At 36.7% G+C, this 20,509-nt stretch overlaps 2 protein-coding genes across 6 annotated transcripts in view; one reads left to right on the forward strand and one right to left on the reverse strand.

The window, feature by feature from the left end:
• The first annotated feature begins 541 nt into the window (after positions 1–541).
• LOC147544572 (putative glycerol-3-phosphate transporter 4) lies at positions 542–4,460 on the forward strand. 3 transcript variants are annotated; one of them, XM_086673182.1, is made up of 5 exons: positions 610–653; positions 1,060–1,130; positions 1,466–2,505; positions 3,077–3,607; positions 4,206–4,460. In XM_086673182.1, the coding sequence occupies exons 3-5, from the start codon at positions 1,482–1,484 to the stop codon at positions 4,241–4,243; spliced, it is 1,593 nt and encodes a 530-aa protein (XP_086529308.1). In that variant the 5' UTR covers positions 610–653; positions 1,060–1,130; positions 1,466–1,481; the 3' UTR covers positions 4,244–4,460. The 3 variants fall into 3 exon arrangements, with proteins under 3 accessions (XP_086529307.1, XP_086529308.1, XP_086529306.1); XM_086673181.1 differs by lacking the exon at positions 1,060–1,130 and having other exon boundaries at positions 542–653; XM_086673180.1 differs by having other exon boundaries at positions 648–1,130.
• A 7,492-nt stretch (positions 4,461–11,952) lies between these two features.
• The window catches only part of LOC147544573 (MAP3K epsilon protein kinase 1-like), a 29,325-nt gene continuing 20,768 nt past the window's right edge, over positions 11,953–20,509 (reverse strand). Inside the window, exons 15-18 of one of the 3 annotated variants that reach the window (XR_015239716.1) lie at positions 19,852–20,487; positions 12,888–13,042; positions 12,365–12,791; positions 11,953–12,281 (exon numbers count right to left, since the gene is read on the reverse strand). The gene's annotated coding sequence lies outside the window, so the exon portion shown is untranslated. Of the gene's footprint in view, positions 12,282–12,364; positions 13,043–13,800; positions 13,959–19,851; positions 20,488–20,509 lie in introns of those variants that run through there. The other 2 variants (XM_086673184.1, XM_086673183.1) reach the window with 2 other exon arrangements.

Raw genomic sequence — 20,509 nt, forward strand, 5'->3', positions numbered from 1 at the left:
AAATAGAAGAGGTGACACTAACGTTATTTTTTGTTGATACCATTTAACCCTCCTAGAAATGTCCAACTCGCTAAAATGGTCACATAAATGATAAAGATGACTAATTTCAAAGTAATCCCATAAATCTTTTTTTCGATTTTAGGATGACATATAAAAAACTAATATTTTATTTCTTTTATATTTTTGTGAGATTTTTTTATTTTGTCACGAATTATAATAACTTTTATAAATTCAAGTTATAACTAGAATTTAGACAGACATGGCGTTTTACAATTGAATCAAATCAAACGTCACAACTTTTGTTTTCAAATGCAACTTACTTCGACAATACTACACAAACACCTAAGATACCGAGATAACATTATTATTCCTCACTAGTATCTTTTTCTAAGCAATGGATGAGTCACAACTTTTACACTCGATATTATAATTGCATTCAGATACCGACCACAAAAGTCATATATTAAGATTTTTCTAGAGATGATATTTAACCTCACATAGTGTTCAGATTAATTAGCACAATAAATGCAATAATGAGACTATATGTATGGTCATGTAAATTGCGTTTAATATAAGAATGCCGGACTTTAATATCAACAGTTTCGGCGGGAGTAGCTCGTTTCAACCTGGCGATATGAAGCAAACTTAACGACGTAAGAATTTTCCCAATCGAATCATGTAGAAGATGCTCTTTCTCTCTCTCTAAAACTCTTTTCTCCTCTTTCTCTTTCTCTCTCTAAAATTCTCTTTATCTTCTCCCTCTCACGCACTCATTTGAGCAAAACCAAAATTTTATCTTTTTCTCTATAAAAAGATGATTTTTTTGCTCTAGAGATATTAGGTTATTTGTTTCCGTCTCTCTCTCTTGTTCATCTCTCTCTGGTTCATCTCTCTAGTTCTCCAGTTTCATCTGGAATCATCTCCATTGTCGTTTCTCTTTACTTTATTGTGTAGATTGAATTGTTGATTCGATTGATAATTATTGACTCATTGTGGATAACTTGAAAAAACCTAAGCAGAGATCAAAATTACGTCACAGTTCGTGGTTTATCTTTTCAGATCTTTGTTGCTTCAATTAACGTTTTCCAATTACGAAATAGTGGTTTTTTTAAACAAATCAGAGTTGTTTGGTAAGTTCCAGTATATGATTATTGTTTTATAGTAACATTTTTGATGTGTTGATTTTGTTTTGATATACATGTTGAATGGAAATTTTACATATTTAATGATGATTACTGGTGTAATAGAGGAAAATAGATGGTGGTAAAATGATCAATTTAGGTTTTATTTTGGTGGATTTGAGGATTGTGATTTGTTTTCTATTGAAATACATTTAGCGACTAGTTCTATAGTTATTTATGACCAGTAGGTTTATCATTTAGTTGTGAATCTAGTATTGTTATTTGAAATTGTACACTTGGAATTTGGATTTTTGAAATGTGGTTCGAACTTATCTGATTCGCAGGGCTCTTAACACACAGATGACGACGGATGCAATTCGGGGAACTCCACCTGGAATTCATCTTATTAGAGGCCTAACAAGCTCGAATTGGAGTCTAAGTACATATAGATATGTCGTTCTTTTACTTACTTTCATAGCTTATGCTTGCTACCATGCTTCTAGAAAACCCACCAGCATAGTTAAGAGTGTTTTGCATCCAGGGCCTGTTCATCTTGGTTCTACTCATCCTTGGCCATTTGGGGAGGTTTTTGTTAACGGTAGAGGGATGGTCGGTAATTTTACCACATCTCCTGGCAAGGGATGGGCCCCATTTAATGGAAAAGAAGGTACTGCGAAATTGGGGGAGATCGACGTTGCCTTTCTTGCTTGTTATTCTTTAGGAATGTATGTAGCGGGGCATCTTGGAGATTCTCTGGACCTCCGGTTGTTTTTGACTACCGGAATGATTGGTAGTGGAATCTTTGTTGCGCTTTTCGGGATGGGTTACTTTTGGAATATACATGCCTTCTGGTTTTATCTTGCTATGCAAATGATTGCTGGATTGTTTCAAGCCACTGGGTGGCCTTCTGTTGTTGCTGTTGTTGGAAATTGGTTCGGCAAGAGAAAGAGAGGTTTGATCATGGGTATATGGAATGCACATACTTCTGTTGGGAATATTACTGGGTCCCTTCTTGCTGCATCTGTTCTACAGAATGGGTGGGGCTGGTCTTTTATTCTTCCCGGTGCTTCAATTTTTTTGGGAGGAATAATGGTTTACTTGTTCTTGCCTGTTTATCCCGAGGATGTTGGACTTGAGTGTTCAAATGGAATGATCTCCATTGAAGTAGAGGGAGGATCTAAAGATGTAGAAGCTCAGATACGAAGACAAGAAGCTGAAAGAAGTTCCAGTCGTCATGTTGGCTCAACAAACAGAGGCAGTGCTGTTGGGCTTGTAGAAGCTATTCGGATACCTGGTGTTATACCATTTGCCCTGTGTCTTTTCTTTGCAAAGCTCGTTGCATACACTTTCCTGTATTGGTTGCCTTTTTATCTTAGCCAGACAGGTATGGTCATCTCTTATTACTTTCGGTTATCGTTGTGTTTTGATGAGAATCTCCAATTGAGTATGGGTATATATGATTAACTTGTCAAATGCGTTTTGACTTGCGGTAAAAACTGTGCCTTAGCGAAATTGAGTAGGGTAACGTATCAACTTTCTTCACTATCAGGATGTGTTGTAGCTTGTTTTTCTCTCTTATGTCTCAGTTATTCTCTATCTTGAGGTCTCCAATCTAAGGTGTCCACATTGATTAGCTTTAATGGCGTAGAACTGACACAATGTGCGAAAAACATGAGTTTCTGTTTTCCCTTGGCTTGAAAAGCTTCTCTAATAGATAAATTCAAGTTCACTAGTTGTAGGCTAGCCATCAATAGATATACTTGTCCCTAGTATTATACTCTAGCCTCTTATCTATGTGTATACTAAGATTCTGAAGTTCTTATCCCTATCAAGTATCACGACAGATTACTTAATTATTCATGCAAACTTTGCACCATATTGAAAAAGCATCTAATTTCGAAAGAAATGGTAAATAGATATGCACAAATTTCTAATTCTCTAATGTTGTTTTGTAGAAATCGGTGGAGAATACGTCTCTGAAAAGTCTGCTGGAAACCTCTCCACTCTATTCGATGTGGGTGGAATTGTTGGTGGAATACTCGCTGGCTATATATCTGATAAACTTAATGCACGGGCAATTACAGCAGCCAGCTTCATGTATGCTGCAATTCCTGCTTTAGTCCTCTACCGTCTATATGGTAGTATTTCAAAGACCTGGAATATCATTCTGATGATGATTGCTGGGCTGTTTGTAAATGGTCCCTATGCACTTATTACTACTGCAGTCTCTGCCGATCTTGGCACCCATAAATCTCTGAAGGGAAATTCGCGTGCACTGGCAACAGTAACTGCTATTATTGATGGTACTGGATCAGTTGGCGCTGCTCTTGGGCCTCTTTTAACAGGGTTTATTTCCACGAAGGGGTGGAATGAAGTTTTTGTGATGCTTATTGTTGGGGCTTTTATTGCTGGTCTTCTTCTATCTCGCCTGGTTTTAGCCGAAATTCAAGAAATAATTTCTAAAAGGCAGCAAAAAATCAACACAGGTATCATTTCAACCAACATTACCTTTCTGTTTTTCATTCTTATTTCTAGTTTAAGATATCAGTCTTCTTGGGATAGACAAACACCTTTTCTGAATAAATATTCAGAGTGTAAGTTTGTGTTGTAATATGATTTTGTGCAACTAAGCACAAAATATGCATACAAAATCGTACATTATATTTGAAGTGTGGACGAGTATCACAGAAGTATCAATTTACACGGGCATCTATATCCGATTATCAGGTACAACAATTTTCTTGAAAGGGAGTGTCCATATTACGTAGTGGTACAGAAATGGCGGCAACCCTTTTCATCGGGGGCCGCATATCATTGAATGATACATTTTGTCTCCCTTGGTTTAGGGTTCATTGCACATAGCAGCTCATTGCTGCATTGAACTTAATTATTGTTATACACTAGCGTGCCAGAAATTTGGAATCTGAAACTGCCGAGACAAACATTTCTCTCATTAAACTGAGCATTCATGATTAGACCGAGTAATACGCCTCATTTAACTAAACCTCTAGATTAGACAAAAATGTTGATTTACTGCAACACAGGAACCACCTTCGGCTAATAACTTTTCCTTGATATATGCAGCGTCTGCTTCGGAACCACTTCTAAGGGATCAAAGGTGATAATTTTTAACTACACCTGCGATATTCTTTTCGGGAGAATTGAGGTACAAAGAATGAAAGATATAGATTCAGAAAGATATCTTGGTCGTTTGTCACAGTTTTCGGCTATTCTCAATTTTGTTTGTTTGATTGTTTGTCAGTGTGCAATATCTTTACGAGTGTAAGTAATATACATTGTTGTTAAATTAAGGTTTATTTTTCAGTGTGAAAGAACAAATATATTGCTTCAATTCTTTATGCTTGGATATTCATTTGAGTAACCAGTGTTCATTGGTGCAAGCAATGTGAGCAAAGGCTCATCTCATTGAATCCTAATACAAGCTTGCTCCTTTTGTATCATAAAGTTATCTAGTGCATAGTAAATCTAATTGTCTTCACTTCTCTGATCGTACTATATTAGTGAATGGAAAATGGCTATTTGAGTCAAAATAATAGACACTAAAAAGAATAGAGACGGTGGTTTTCTTAAATAACTATCTCTATCATGTTTATTATGTGTAATTGTGACTTATGTATATATAATTATCAATCAGGTCATTTTCTATCCTTTTCAAAAGTACCTATAGACATTAAAATGATTTTCTCTATGAAGAACAACAGATCTCAAGGTTCATCCCTTGTTCTTCATTTTCTTCTTTTTTGTCCAGATTTTCTAATGGAGGAAAATCAAATTCTTCTTCTTCTTGATTTTTTTTTTCTCTCTTTTCCTTTCTCTTTCTAGGGTTTGAAGATAACGATTTGAGCAAATCAACTTTGTTTCTTACGTTCTCAATAGAAATCGGTTTGTAGCCTAGGTTTCAGATTTGCTCTTTAAACTAGATCAATGTTCTTCGTTTTCTTTGTCTCCATCTTCATCATCTATATTTTTTTAGGGGTTGAGATGACAATTTGAGCAACGCACATTTGTCAATAACTACTCTCTTACTAGAAATTGGTATTTTTGATCCTCTACCACAAATAACAATAATCTTAAGGAAACCAACCTGAGGATCTAACCCAGAATAAGAACAAGCCCGTGTTTGATGGGGGCGGGCAGGCGTCCGCACTGGCGCACCAAACAAGGGTCCAATCCCAAATTCTTAATATTAAACATTAATAAGAAGTCATATACTTGTAATGGGTCTGGCACAACGGAGATACGCTAACCTGTTAATGGCACAAGTTTGACTCCCATGTTATGGCACTTTCTTTTTTATCTTCTTAGGGTGGTTCTGTAACTATAAGCGTCCCTACTTACGGCTGTTGGCACCCCTTATTTTTAAATTTTTCGGGGTTTCATGGTTTTGGGGAAATTCAACTTTGTTATTTTAACTAGTCCAAATCAAATTAGATTTTGTGAGCATGAATACCTCTCTTATTTTTAAAAATTTTGACGGAAGTATTTATATAGTTTTCAGCGTTACACCAAAATAAGTTTCACAAGATTTTAAGTTTTATGTTAGCCCGTTTTGACATGAGATTTTAGTTCAACATGTTTTGACTATCATCTCTGATATTCCTTTTGTTTCCTTTGATTATCTAAGAGTCTAATTAATTAATTGTTATGTTGCTTGCATATCAAAGAAACTTTACTAGGAAATTAATTGAAGCGATCATTAGAAACTTTGAGTTTGGTTTCTTCAACAATTTAATGTCTTTTATATTATTGAATAGTTTTGAATATTTATTTATTGATATGTGAATTACATTTTCAACTTTATGTGATCGTACTAGAGGGCCTCCTATAAAATTTGACACCGGATCCTCAGATTCTCAGTTGTGACCTTGAATAAGAATATTGTCTACTAGTGTCTTCGCCAAAAGTGCAACAATGCAGACTGCGTTGGCACGATTGCAAATTGTGTTTGCAAAATTTGCAAATTGAGTTTGCAAAACTAGAAAGGGAAAAACACCAAATTATGAACATGTAGGGTTATGACCTCTTCTACTAGTGTTGTATGCGGATAACTTGACATCTAATGTGAAACACTAGTATTCACAGGATATCATGCATAAGCAATAATGATGAACTAACTAAAACTATTGCACAAATACCTTTATCGTTAGTTTTCTTCGAACTTTTCCAATCGCTATTGAGAAGATCAAGAGCTCTAATTGTAGCTCCTCTACTTGGGACACTGAGTAATCACCTTGATCTCCTACCTTGTTTATTAGCTTGAATAATAATGGTGGTTAGATGAAGAACTCCTTCTTTGACTAGATAGATAGTAATGGGAATTAGCTCACTTTCTCCTCTCTACTTGACGTGGTAGAGTAAGAAAGCTTTATGAGAAATTCCGCACCTTATTCAAGTCCCTAAGAGATCTTATATAAAGTTCTAAGTTAGAGTTCAACCCTAATTAGATTCCTAAAAATCCCTTTTGAATAAGATTAAGGAAATAGTGAAAATTAGAAACTAGTTTCTAATTATCTCAATTCCCTTGTTTTGGCCATCCCCTATAGGGAGTTTGACCTGATCTGGCCGGCCATCTCATGGCTGCCCTTGTCATATGGTCGGCCACCTTCTTGGGCCAAAATCATCACTTTGGTGCCCCGACCCAAAAGCCCTTCTTTCGGGCCCTTCGTACGATCTTTTCCTAAACTTCTTTTAGGCATTTGGACATATATCTATGGGAATTTTCCATGTATATATGTCCAATCCCTCTAGTCACATCTTCCAATCAAGTTGACACTCTTTGTGTAACCTGTTGTAGGATCTAGATGAAATTAGTCGCGAATCTCTTCGCGATTCGACGATCGTACTTGGTTTCTAGCTAAACATTACGATCCCTAATTAATCATCCGGACTTGATGATATTCTCAACAATTGTCCTATCCGACAGATTGCGCGCATTGCGTCCTTGGCCGAAGGACATCTCCTTTAGACTTCCACTTGTACTTAGAACAAGTGCAATGCTCGATTCTCATGTCACTTCGCATCCCATCTAATACGTCACGTCATTCAAACCTTCTTGATCCTGAGTACACTGTCAAAATGAATGATTAACTTTTAATCCATTCGAGCACAACCATGCATTTTCAGTTGCTATTCGTCAAGTGGCTCAAAGACACTTTATCCTAATTGAATTAGGAGGACATAATATATTCTTACGCTCCCACTCAACTTCATGTCTATCCTGCCCTTTCCAGTATTCGCTTTTATAACCTCCTTTTACGGTGCGGTGTTTCGCGAAACCCGGAATCTCTCCAATCTTGTCAATGAGAGTCATTCATCACTTTGATGCGCTCTCATTTGTGGGTTATCCAGTGTATAATACCCATTACACACCGACATAGTCGAATTGAATAGACTATTTCTATAGCCCATGAAATTGCGCTATCTCATCGACTTCCCGTGCTACTCTTCATAAGTCATTGTTGTCCATGCAATGACCTAGACTAGGGAGATGATAATGAAATAATTCCAAGTTCACTTAATAGGGGTTCATTCATCAAATCACGTATCTGACAAGCCTATTCAGAATTTTTCTTTATCAATAGGCCGTCTCTTAAATACTAAACCAGATTTAATTGACAAAATAAAACTCTTTTTATTTTATATATCGAATGTCACTAATTAGATACATAAACTCCTATATGAATCTTAATTACATTTGTTGCCATTCTCCAATGCGCTTTATACCAATGCCCCTCATGTGTGAGTTGTGTTTGGGCTGAGGTAACGGTTTAGTGAACGGATCAACTACGTTGTCATCCGCATGGACTTTGCAAATAACCACATCCTTTCTTTCTGTGATTTCCCTAATCACGTGGTACTTTCTTTGGATATGTTTGGATTTCTGATGTGCTCTAGGTTCCTTGGCTTGGGCGATTACTCCATTGTTGTCACAATAAAGAGCTATTCCTTCCTCTATGCCAGGAACGACACCAAGTTCCATTTTGAACTTCTTGATCCAAACTCATTCTTTTGCTGCTTCTAAAGCTGCTAGGTATTCTGCTTCAGTGGTAGAGTCTGCAACAGTACTTTGTTTGGAACTCTTCCAGCTTGTCGCTCCTCCGTTCAGACAGTAGGCGTAACCAAACTGTAATCTGAAATCGTCTCTATCTGTCTGAAAGCTTCCACATGGCCTACAACCTTGAGTGTCTCTTTCCCACCGTTTACTAAGAAGTGATCCTTAGTCCTTCTCAGGTACTTTAGAAAATTCTTAGTAGCGGTCCAGTGTGCTTCACCTGGATTCGCTTGGTAACGACTACACATGCTCAAGGCATACGAGACATCTGGGCGAGTGCAGATCATGACATACATGATTGATCCTATTGCCGAAGTGTAAGGAACGTCCACCATGCACTTTAGCTCATCAGGTTTCACAGGACACTGATTCTTGCTAAGTGTGATGCCATGTGACATGGAAAGGAATCCTCTTTTAGAGTCTTCCATATTGAACCGGTGTAGAATCTTATCTATATAAATTTCTTAACCGAGTCCAATCATCCTCTTTGATCTATCTCTATAGATCTTGATGCCTCCCCTAGATCCTTCATTGAGAAACATTTCCGAAGCTAGTCCTTGAGTGATTCTAACATCTAAATGTCGTTTCCAATGATTAATATATCATCAACATAAAGGACCAAGAAAACTAGGTTGCTCCCACTAACCTTCTTGTAACCAAAAGATTCTTATGCATTCTTAAGGAAACCAAACTCTTTGATTGCCTCGTCGAATCGAAGATTCCAACTCCTGCTTGCTTGCTTTAGTCCATAAATGGATCTCTTAAGCTTGCAAACTTTTCCAGCATTATTGGAGTCTTCAAAACCTTCAGGTAGTGTCATGTACACAACCTTTTCCAGATTTCCGTTCAGGAAGGCGGTTTTGACATCCATTTGCCAAATTCTCATAATCGTAATGAGGTGCAATTACTAGAATGATCCGAATGGATTTAAGCATTGCGATAGGGGAAAAAGTTTCATCATAGTCTATACCATGAATCTATTCGTAACCTTTTGCCACAAGTCTAGCTTTGAAAATGCTAACGTTTCCATCCTTGTCAGTTTTCATCTTGAAAATCCATTTGCAACCGATTGGTTTCGTTCCATCGGTCAAATCGACCAAGTCACATACTTGATTTTCTGACATGGAATCCATTTCCGATCTCATAGCCTTGAGCCATTTTTCAGAGTCGGGGCTCGTCATAGTTTGTTTGTAAGTGCTCGGCTCATTATATTCAAACAGTAGGATGTATGTTTTCTGAGATAACTCCTTGAGCCTTTGAGAACTACGAGGGTCTTGAGCAACAGTTGGAGTGTTCTCAACTACTTGAGATGTATCCTGCGAATTTAATTCGACTTTTGCGGGAGGTGTCTCTAGTTCCTCTAACTCTACCTCATTATCCTCTTCCACAAGTTGTGGACAGATAGGAGCCGCTACATTTCTTGATATCTCCGTATCTTTGTTTATTTGTTGCTCAGATAAAATTTCTTTGATCTCTACATTTCTCCCACTTGTCTTCTTGGAAATAAATTCCTTTTCAAGGAAGATACCATCACGAGCAACAAACACTTTGTTCTCTGATTCGTTGTGGAAGTAGTAACCCCTTGTCTCTTTTGGATAACTCACAAAGAGACATTTGTCTGACTTGGGTGCGAGTTTATCTCCTTGTAAACGCTTTACATAAACCTCACATCCTCAGACTTTGAGAAAAGACAGCTTTGGAACCTTTCCATACCATAACTCATATGACGTCTTTTCTACAGTTTTCACGGAGCTCGTTTCCAGAGCATATCCCCAGAACGTATTTGGAAGGTTGGCTAAACTCATTATACGTCGAACCATGTTTAACAAGGTGTGATTTCTCCTTGTAAACGCCATTCATCTGTGGTGTTCCAAGCGGAGTGAGTTGAGATACTATTCCGCAACTCCTAAGTTGATCATCAAATTCTTGATCAAATATTCACCACCCCAATCGGATCAGATGACTTTTATTTTCTTGTCAAGTTCATTCTCTACTTCGTTCTGAAATTGTTTGAACATTTCAAACAATTCGGATTTATGCTTCATCAGGTATATATAACCATATCTAGTGAAGTCATCCGTGAACGTGATGAAGTAGCTAAAGTTACCTCTCGCAGGTTGAAGGATATATTCCCTCAGTCTGAAGGAATGGTATCCTTCCGAAGGAGTGTCCTTCGACCAAGGTTGCAATGCGTACGATTTGGCGAATAGGATCTTAATGATCTTACTCGGAAGATCATTAGTCCGGTCCAATTAGGGGTCGTAATGCTTAGCTAGAAGCCAACTACGATCGTCGGATAACTTCGGTAATCCGCGGCTAACATAGACCGGATCCTACAAGGGTTACACATACCGATATTAGGACTACACCCCCGTTTTCTTAAAACTTTCGATTTACACCCCCATGTGGACGGAAAACGTAAAGTTCTTGTTAAATGTCAGTTGTGCGAATCACACATGTGAACCAGGACAAAATTGCCCTTATGTATGATATTGACATTGACCCCCCACTTCTATATCGATATTAGACCACACCCCCGTTTTTTAAAACTTTTGATTTATACCCCCACGTGGACGGAAAACATTAGTTTCTAGTTTAATTTCAGTTGTGCGAATCACACATGTGAATCAGGACAAAAATACCCTTATTTACATTTTAATTTCCTTCTCAATACCTTTTTCTTCTTTATTCTATTAATCAACTTCATCAACACAGACCCCCCATTCCCTTCATCGAATCCCACCACCCCTACACAACCACTAGCACAATCGTTATTTTCATAAGCCACAATCACAACCATCATTAACCTTAGGGGTTTTAGTCAGTGATCAAAGTTGTACTCATTCTTTGGTTGATTAGAGCTAGTTGAGTTAGAGGTCAGCCCATATAAGAAATCAAATTTAAGAGTTGATTAAGAAGATGATGATGATGGTTGGTGGTGGTAATAGCCTAAGATCTCTATGGTTTCAAGACATGCTCATTTTGGTCCATGTATTTGAAGACAGATCACTCCATTTAGGGATGTATAAGTTGTTGATACTTCGATCCGTGTTTTTGAAATGAGATGACTCCAATTTAGGATGTATAAGTTGTTCATACCTCTTTTAGCAAAACTTCGCAAAATCACTGTCTAGGTAGTGCTGATAATGATGGACTTGGAGATGATGAAGATTATAAGATTCATTATCAAGAAAGTAGTTCAAAGATTGAGAAAGGGGGCGCCAGAAAGCGGGAGAGCGAACTGTCTAGGTAGTGTTTAGTGAATGATAGTCTCACACTTGATGAACCTAGGTTTAGAGAGAGAAGTTGAGTGTTCAAAGATTTTAAAGAGAGATTGAACGTCACTTGTAGAGAGAGAGAGTGGGAGAGCGAACTGAGATTGAGAGAGGGGGCGACAGAAAGCGAATGATGGGGACGGAACGAGATGCACCTCTAGGGCAAGAGGGTGCGAAAGTGACTTTCCACCATTTTTGTGGTAAAATTTTGAGGGGTTTTTTCCCACCTTATTTTATTACGAAAATCACTTTTCCCATGCAATTTGTCCAATCAAACAACGGAAAGTCGACTTTCTTAGGAAAACGACTTTCCCAACCTTATTTTGCCACGTATCAAACGGACCCTAAAGAAGAAAAATATATTGAGAAGGAAAATAAAATGTAAGTAAGGATATTTTTGTCCAGATTCACATGTATGATTCGCACAGCTGAAATTAAACTAGAAACTAATGTTTTCCGCCCACGTGGGGGTATAAATCAAAAGTTTTTAAAAACGGGGGTGGAGTCCTAATATTGATATAACAGTGGGGTCAATATCAAAATCTTACATAAGGGAATTTTTGTCCTGATTCACATGTGTGATTCACACAACTGGCATTTAACTAGAAGTTAACGTTTTCCGTCCACGTGGAGGGTGTAAATCAAAAGTTAAAAAAACGAGGGTGTAGTCCTAATATCGATATAAAAGTGGGGTCAATGTCAAAATCTCCCAAAAGACTATGATCCTTCTCGAGCTTTCTCAACAACCCTTGCCTTGTTCGCCTTTGACAGGTTCATCTCCTCTTCAATTTAATACTTAGCTCCCATTTGCTCCTGTCATTCATAATGCTGAGCATTAGGTATCTAATACCTTTAAGGGATTGTATTTTAATTGAATCAACTTTCAACATTTTTACCTGAGACGGAGTTCCCAATTCCGTTATTTAGCTCTTCCAAGTAACGTGGGCAATCCATTATCCGCATGTGAGATGTGCTACCACAAAATAAACAACTGTCTTAAGGAATAATAGTCTTGCGCCTAGGAGCTCTCCTGCATCCTCTCCTTCCAGAGCGTCTCCTGTTCCTAACGACTCCCGTTCCTAGATTCGTACCATCTTGATCACTAAGGATTTCTTCTGTGGTTTCAGGTGCACTGAATTTGCATCCAGCCACTTCCAGAATCGTGAGTAATCTTTCCAAGGAAACATGTCCAAAACTTTTGTTTAAAGATTGACCTTACTTCTTCAAAACCATCATATAATGAATGTAAGATTATGTCAACCGCCAAGTTGGTTTCCATAGAGGCTCCAATCCATTCCATGTTCTTAAAGTGATCAATCATCTCTAAAACATGGTAACAAACAGTTGTTCCGATGAGAATGGTTCCTCTTCATTCCATAACCAATGCCAAATTTTATGGAATACCTATTTAATGCAAACCTGAATTGATCAACACCTTCTTCAAACTTCTGACCAACACTAGTAAAAACAGAGCCCTGAGCTTCAGGCCGGAGATGATGTTAGAATAACTTTGAAGACGAACCAACTTGAGTAAAACATGATGAAGCAGTAGATGACTCAGCTAAATCCATTTCCTGAACATTAAAAAAAATGATAAGAATGGTACAAATGCAATCACAATTTCAAACAAACTTTGCAAACACAATTTGTAGAACACATTCATTAGAACTAAAATAACACATTCATCAAAAACCAAAAAATAAAATAACACATTCATCAGAAACAAATAATCATGTACGAAAAGTTCGGAACACAACATAAAGCTAGATTAAATTGAGTTATTTTCTTTTTGGCCCTAGTTTGTGACCAGCTTCCTTCTTGGCCCCCCATTTTTCATAAATTCGAATATGACCCCCTTTTTAATGTAAATGTCATAACTACCCTTCCTATAAATATTTTTTCAAAATAACATTAAATAGAAATTATAAGTTCCACCTCACCTCTCTCTCCAACTCACTTCTCTCTTCTCCGACAAGAAAATTTTCAGGCCGTCGACCTTAATCGGAGAGGGAGGTGAGTTGGAGAGAGAGGTGAGGGGGAATTCATGTTTTCTATTTAATTTTATTTTGAAAAAATATTTATACAAACGGTAATTATGACATTTACATTAAAAAAGGAGGTCATATTTGAATTTATGAAAAATAAGGGGTCAAGAAGTAAGCTGGTCACAAAGTAGGGGGCCAAAAAGAAATAACTCTAACATTAAATAATCAATCTAGGTTTCGGTTTGAAGATTCATCAATAAAATTTAGGAATAATTAACTGAGCAAAAACATCAAGATGAACAATTACATAAATAAAGCTAGGTTAAAGATGAAGAAAACTAACTTACAACGTTAACAGTAAAGAAGATGAATGTGAAGACGAATGTGAATATGAAGGTTAGCTGATTAACAAACAAACAACTTGCGAAACGAATAGACGGAAATTCGACAGTCTGAAAAAACCCTAATTCTTCGTATAAAACGAACAATATGAGAAGATGAAGACCTACAGAAACATATAAATCAATGGAGGAATTACCATGACGAAAAACATTGTCTTCTCAACTGCCGATCTTCAACTAATAGCAGAAATCTCCTAGGGTTTCTATCGGGTTAAGGTAGAGAAAGAGGAAAAAACAAAAAGAGTATTCTTGGAATGACTATAAATTTCTTTTATGATTTTGATTTGAAAAATAGTTAACCATATTATTTTAGGGTTATTTCCCAAATGACCCCCTACTTTATGACTAGCTCTTCCCGCGTAGCCCCCTACTTTATCGAAAATACCCAGATGACCCCCTTTGACCGTTACCGTCCATTTGACTGTTAACTTCTTTTTTGATTTCCCAAAACTACCCTTCCGCGTTGTCAACCTCTGTCTCTTCCATCTCATCACTTCTCTCTGCCACATCATCCTCCTCACCACCTCATCATCCTCTGCGATAAGATCGCTGACTGGTGATGAGTTCGTTAAAACTCACTTATTTGTCGTCAACTTTTGTCTATTACTTGTTAATTTTTTACGAAATTAAACGAGTTAATTGAGTTTTGCAGAATAACCCATATACACGAAGCAGACAATATTCATGTGAAAAGTTATGTGCAACTGTCCAAAATGATCGTCTTAGTTGGAAGTTGTTCTTCAATGAAGAAATAAGGAGGCATTTTTCAGTGAGATAGAGTATAAGGATCGAAAGAAGAAATAAAAAGGACTCAACAAGAAGTTAGTGGTTTAAGTAATAATGATCTCATACCTTAATTCTGTCAAACTTAGGGAAGACCAACATCCAATTTTGCATGGCTACAAACCAGATTAGCTAGGATGGAAAGAATGATATCTTGCTTGATTTAAAGGGTAGGATCCACCATTACCTTAGGAAACAAATCAATTCCTATTCACTCAAGCATTTTTAAAGAAAGACAATATATACCATTTCGTTACCAATTCTTATCATGGACATGGACAATTTAGGAATTTGGTCAATTTAGGGTTGTCAACCTACTGACTTGGGAAGCAATAAAAGATGCATTTTGTGTAAGCAACCGGGGGATTCTTTTCGGAGCAGAAAACAGTAGCCAAGAAATTGGTGTGCAACTATAACTTTGAAGGTGGGCCAAGATCAACATCGAAGCATCATATAAGTGATGTCTTTTTTTTTTTTTTTTAATTCAACTACTTTGATTATTGTAATGGATTGGTAGACTCTTCACCTAGAGTGAGAGATGAAGCAACGAATATGAATTTTCTTTCTCTTGATTGTGTTTTTTCTGTCTTTTGTAATGTGTTGAGTCTCCTTCATGCTCATACTCAACACATTGAGCGAACCATTTCTGAGTGACTAGAATTTTATAATAAATACATATTATTTTAGCTTATTATTTAGGTTAGTTTAAATCCGCATCAAGTTTTTGGCACCGCAATTAGGGTATGAGATCATTATTTACTTAAACCACTATCTTCTTGTTGAGTCCTTTTTATTTCTTTTTTCGATCCTTATTCTCTATCTCACTGAAAAACATCTCCTATTATATTTCTTCTTTGAAGAACAACTTCTAACTAAGACGGTCATTTTGGACAGTTGAACATAACTTTTCACATGAATATTGTCTGCTTCGTGTATTTGGGTTATCCTGCAAAACTCAATTCACTCGTTTAATTTTGTACAAAATTAACATGTAATAGGCAAAAGTTAACGAACTCATCAAACATTTCCAAACTTACATTTTGCTAGTCCTCGGGCAAAACAGAAAAAATGAAACTATACCTAACTCACCACTTTCGTAGGGAATCGCGATTGCACTTTAGCACGTGCAACAAGCCATTAAACCTCTAGGTTACCCTAAAGGACGAGTTTTGACTCGTGAGGGCTTACGGTGAATATACCCACAAAATTCAGAAATTATGAAAATGCATAAGGGTCCAAAAATGAGATGTGTGAGTCTATCACGAACTGAAAAATGTTTGTCCAAGATATTTTTGACAACTAATAGAAATGAAATCTAAGTCAACCAGACCATTCAAAAGCTAAAACCCTCTCCACTAGTAATCTAAACTCTAACTACACATGATCGCCACTATGAGCATCATTTCGGTTTTGAAAAGACAAGACCTCGATTACCTTCTCAATACATTTCGCCTCCACTGTTGCCTCATGGTCATACACTCAGAAAATTTAAGTCACTCAGAAATGATTCACTCAATGTGCGAGTATGAGCATGAAGGAGACTCAACACACTACAAAAGACAGACTAAAATTTTCACTAGACGACTGATCTCATAGGAAGGAAACAACCACTACTACAGGATGGGGAAGCTTACCAACTCTTCTCGTCTGATCTACTTTCTAGCAATGTTTCCTACAGGTCAATAGGCTCCAATGATGAGGTAAACTAAAACTCCTGAGAACTTGACGCCTTCAAATCTTTAAGAGCTACTTCAAGGGATGAACAATCAAACACAACTACACAACTTCTTGAGAACAACAATTTGACCTTAAGGGCTTACGAACAACAATTTGGAATTCAATTTTTGGGTTATTTCCGTTGTAGCAACTTCTAACTTCTTGAGAGGTCTCTTGCGAATCTTATTCATCTTGTGCAGTAGGTATTTAGAGTTAATATATCTTTACCTTTTATTCCTTTTCTTTAGGAACCACGATTGACTATTCTTGACAATTTTGTTGTTCTTGGTCGAACGTATTGGGCTTATACTTTCTCATGATCGAACTAATTCGACTTGTATTTTTCTCCCACTTATCTTTCTAACTAATCATTCTTTGTCGAACTAATTATTAGGAGGATACTATCAGGAGCAACAACTTTGTTCACTGATCGATTGTGGAAAACCCCAAATTTCTTCTAAAGAAATTGCGTCATATATTTTAGTTTTGCACATAGTAAACCTTTTACAGGACTAAACTTTAAACGGAGTAGGTTAACTGAGAAAACGACTAATTCTAGAATATATCCAAAATATTCGGAAGACTGCCTTAAGCCCATCATCAATCAAATGATGCATCGTAGTCTTCGACTCCCACCGGACCCGCCATCCATCATATGTGTTCCATGGATTGAGTCGAGAAACTATTTTTCAACTCTTTGACGGTTACCAAATTCTTGACTTAACTTTTCACCATTCGGATGACTTATATTTTCTTGTTAAGGTGATTCTTTACTTCGGTTTATACTTTGTTTGAACTTTTCAAACATTTCAACTTACACTTTATGACTTGTACGTTTTCGTACTTCATGAAGTTGTCAGACTACGTATTGAAGTAGCTTTCGTTAGCTTCCACAAGTAAACTTATAGGTTAGCATAACTAAGTATGAATCCCAACAGATTACTAGTCTTTATGCCTTTCTGAAAAGGCCGACTTGGTTAACTAGTCCTTAAAACCTAAGAGACAACCTAGAGGTAACAAGTTTGAATCTTTTCATTTTAGCCATTATCAATGTTAACAATTTTGATTCTTCAAGAACCTTTAGTTAAATTACCACTGGTTTAAAACATTCGATGTTTCTAGGAGAGCATAATAATTATTAAGCCTAAGCTAGATTAGTGTCTAAAATAAGGTTATGAGACTTTATAGCTATTTCGACAAGGTTTACTTCATTAACTATTAAAGTGTCCATCTCTCATTTAGTGAAGTAATAAGTTCCCTTAAGCTCCCACTGAGCCTTATAGTTAGTTTTAAACATCTGATGAAGGGATCCTAGGTACTCAAGAACTTTTAATTTCTTAGTTCCCGTGTTTTCTGCAAAGTTGTTCATAACAATCTGAGTGACTCGTCTAAAGTCTTATCTATCTTCGTTCAATTAATATTGAACTAGATGATAGGTAAATTATGTTGTTCTCTCTTAACAAGTGAAATCCGAGTTGTTTCAAGTTTCGAAAAACAAGTCATGTAAAAAAATATGAAGACCTTTCCACTTTTTCCTTACTTAAGATGACTTTCAGATTGCCTTACAGGACTCGTACCTCTCCATTAATGACTTGTGTAGGAACTTGCTCCTCAGTTTGTCTTATTGGTCATGCTAGCATCCATTTCTCTTCCAAAGAGAACGTTCTACGATTGTTTGCAAAAGACTTTTGACCTTATCCGATATGAGTCAACACTAGGATTGGATATTATAAGACGTTTTCTTTATTTCGAATATGAGAATTATTCCCGAATTCCTTTTTCCATTCAAGGAAGTTACTTTCGTTCAGCTCCTTCTTAAGGATTGACATAAGGTTAGATTACTAATTTTCTAATGTCAATAAAACTACAATGAAAGAATAAGCAAAGTTTTAAACTTGTTATCGTTTTGAAAAAATTCAGTTTTCCCACATTATTCAATATAAAACTATCCTCGATTGACTAACGTGATTCCAAGATTCTATTTCTTCGGTAGTTAAGCGGACTATATGGCCTTGCCCTTAACCCCAATGTCCTGGGTGAGTGAACTACTTCACTTATCACTCTTATTACTCTTACTTAAGATTGCATTAATTAATGCACAACCTATCCTTTTGCCTCGAGTATCTAAAACTCTTTTGTTGATCTTGTTGAGTAAAACCATTTAGACGTGTAGACTCCTCTCATAGGTCTACCCGTATTGCCCCAAGATAAAAGATGGCGCTCTGCCTTGGTAAATCCACCATTCCATGATCGAGAGCTCAACGGGTGTCTTAGTCTGTGTAGGTTGTTTACTCAAAATTACTTTAGAAACTTTTTACATTTTGTCTAGTATGCGTTAGAGTAAACTATTTAGGCTAACTAGTCATCCACGACATAAACGTAAATAAATAAGTAAATGCGCGCGAAAAAAAATCAAACACATATGGATCCTAGTATGGCCTCTAATCCTAAAAGATCTAGTCTCCTTAGGATTCTTCTTGTTTTCACCCTAGTTCGCCTGGATCGCCATCCTCGAACCTCCATTGATTTCTCCCACTCTAATCAAGATGTTATCCTTAATCTTCTTTAATGGACTCATAGACCCTAGACTCTAATTACAATACTCTAACGATTCGCAAACCGTATAAAACTTGAAATTAAAATTATTACAGCTTAAACACATTCGTGCTTAAAACAAGAACAAAAGAAAACAACTTTCTATGGCCATACTAGTTTCCGCATTCACATCACATGCATCCATATAATATTCAAGGCTAACATTTATATATGCATGATTATCTGGGGGATACTTGTCGACATCTCTATGTCACGTACAAACCTTAAGTCTATTTCGAAAAATTTGACTAATTGTGCGTTTCGATTCTATCTTTAATGATTTCCACAATCAATTTTAAGAACGGACTTGTCTCGACCTAAGACCAAGGGCATGCATTAGAACGAGCCAAGCATATCTCGCCCATAGGCCAGCATGTTCTGGCCCGAGCTAAGTGCTCATTGGCCCCTCATTGGCCTGGGCCTACTTCTTCTGGTCCATAAGGACTGGGACGTGACCTAAAAATTTTTTGGAAGCTTCCTGGTCACGTCCTGGACGCGTGCCCAACAACTTTCAAGTTTTAGAAACTTTTTTTTTCTTTTGCTAGTTGTTGTCCCAATTTTAGAATACTTCTAAAATACCAAAATTTGATTTTCAACAACTTTTAAAATTTTAAAAATCACAACCTTTTGAAAAACCTTTCAAAACCAAATCTTTTTCAATCAACTTTGAAATACCAAATTTTGATTTTCAATAACTTTAAATCATGTTCAAAACTTAATCAAAGTGATGTCTAAAACACTATAAGACTTATCAATCTATCTCAACAAGCATAGATTGGTCGGAAACTTAGCCAAAATTAGCTACGTGTTGGTAGCGGAATCTCAGACATCTAATATGTCTAATACTAGTATCCCCAAGATCTCATGCATAAGCTAATGATGAACTAAGAAGTTAGAGATTACCTTAATCGTTATTTTTCCCTCGAACTTTTCCGATCGCTTTTGAGAAGACCAAGAGCTCCAATTGTAGCTCCTCTACTTGAGACACCGAGCAATCAACTTAATCTCCCACCTTGTTGTTAGTTAGAACTCCAATGGTGGTTAGATTGAAGAACACTTATTCTTTGACTAGATAAATAGTATTGGGAATTATCTCTCTTTCTTTCTCTACTTGATGTTGTAGATATTGAAAACTTCTTAATAATTTTCCACACCTTATTCAACTATTAAGAGCCATTATATAGAACCCCAAGTTAGAGTAAAACCCTAATTAGATCTCCTAAAGGACCCTTTTGAATAAGATTAAAGAAATAGTAAAAAATAGAAACCAATTTCTATTTTTCCAATTCCCTTATTCTGGCCGGCAAGAATAAGTCCCAAAAGGGCATACCTGTCGGCCCCTATAATGAACCTAAATCCTCCTTTAGATGCAAAATCGTACCAAATTTTATGGGGTAGAGTAGAATTTTGGTTCAATAAAATTTTTGGAATTAGGAATCCTTAGGATTCAAGAATCCTAGAATTTTTGGTAGCCAAACAGACCAAAGAATCATGATTCCTACCAAATCCCATTTTTAGTAAGAATCCTACTGAGGAATCCTGCAACCAAACACACCACAAT

Source organism: Eschscholzia californica, unplaced genomic scaffold (assembly GCF_041429995.1).
Source record: "Eschscholzia californica isolate CP2 unplaced genomic scaffold, dmEscCali1.0.p SCAF_4, whole genome shotgun sequence".
NCBI lineage: Eukaryota > Viridiplantae > Streptophyta > Magnoliopsida > Ranunculales > Papaveraceae > Eschscholzia > Eschscholzia californica.

Excerpts from the sequence above, each read along its gene's own strand:
- LOC147544572 (XM_086673181.1), top strand. The coding sequence starts at position 1,482 with ATGACGACGGATGCAATTCGGGGAACTCCACCTGGAATTCATCTTATT. Across the intron at positions 2,506-3,076 it reads TTTTTATCTTAGCCAGACAG|AAATCGGTGGAGAATACGTC; the intron begins GTATGGTCATCT and ends GTTGTTTTGTAG. Across the intron at positions 3,608-4,205 it reads GCAGCAAAAAATCAACACAG|CGTCTGCTTCGGAACCACTT; the intron begins GTATCATTTCAA and ends TGATATATGCAG.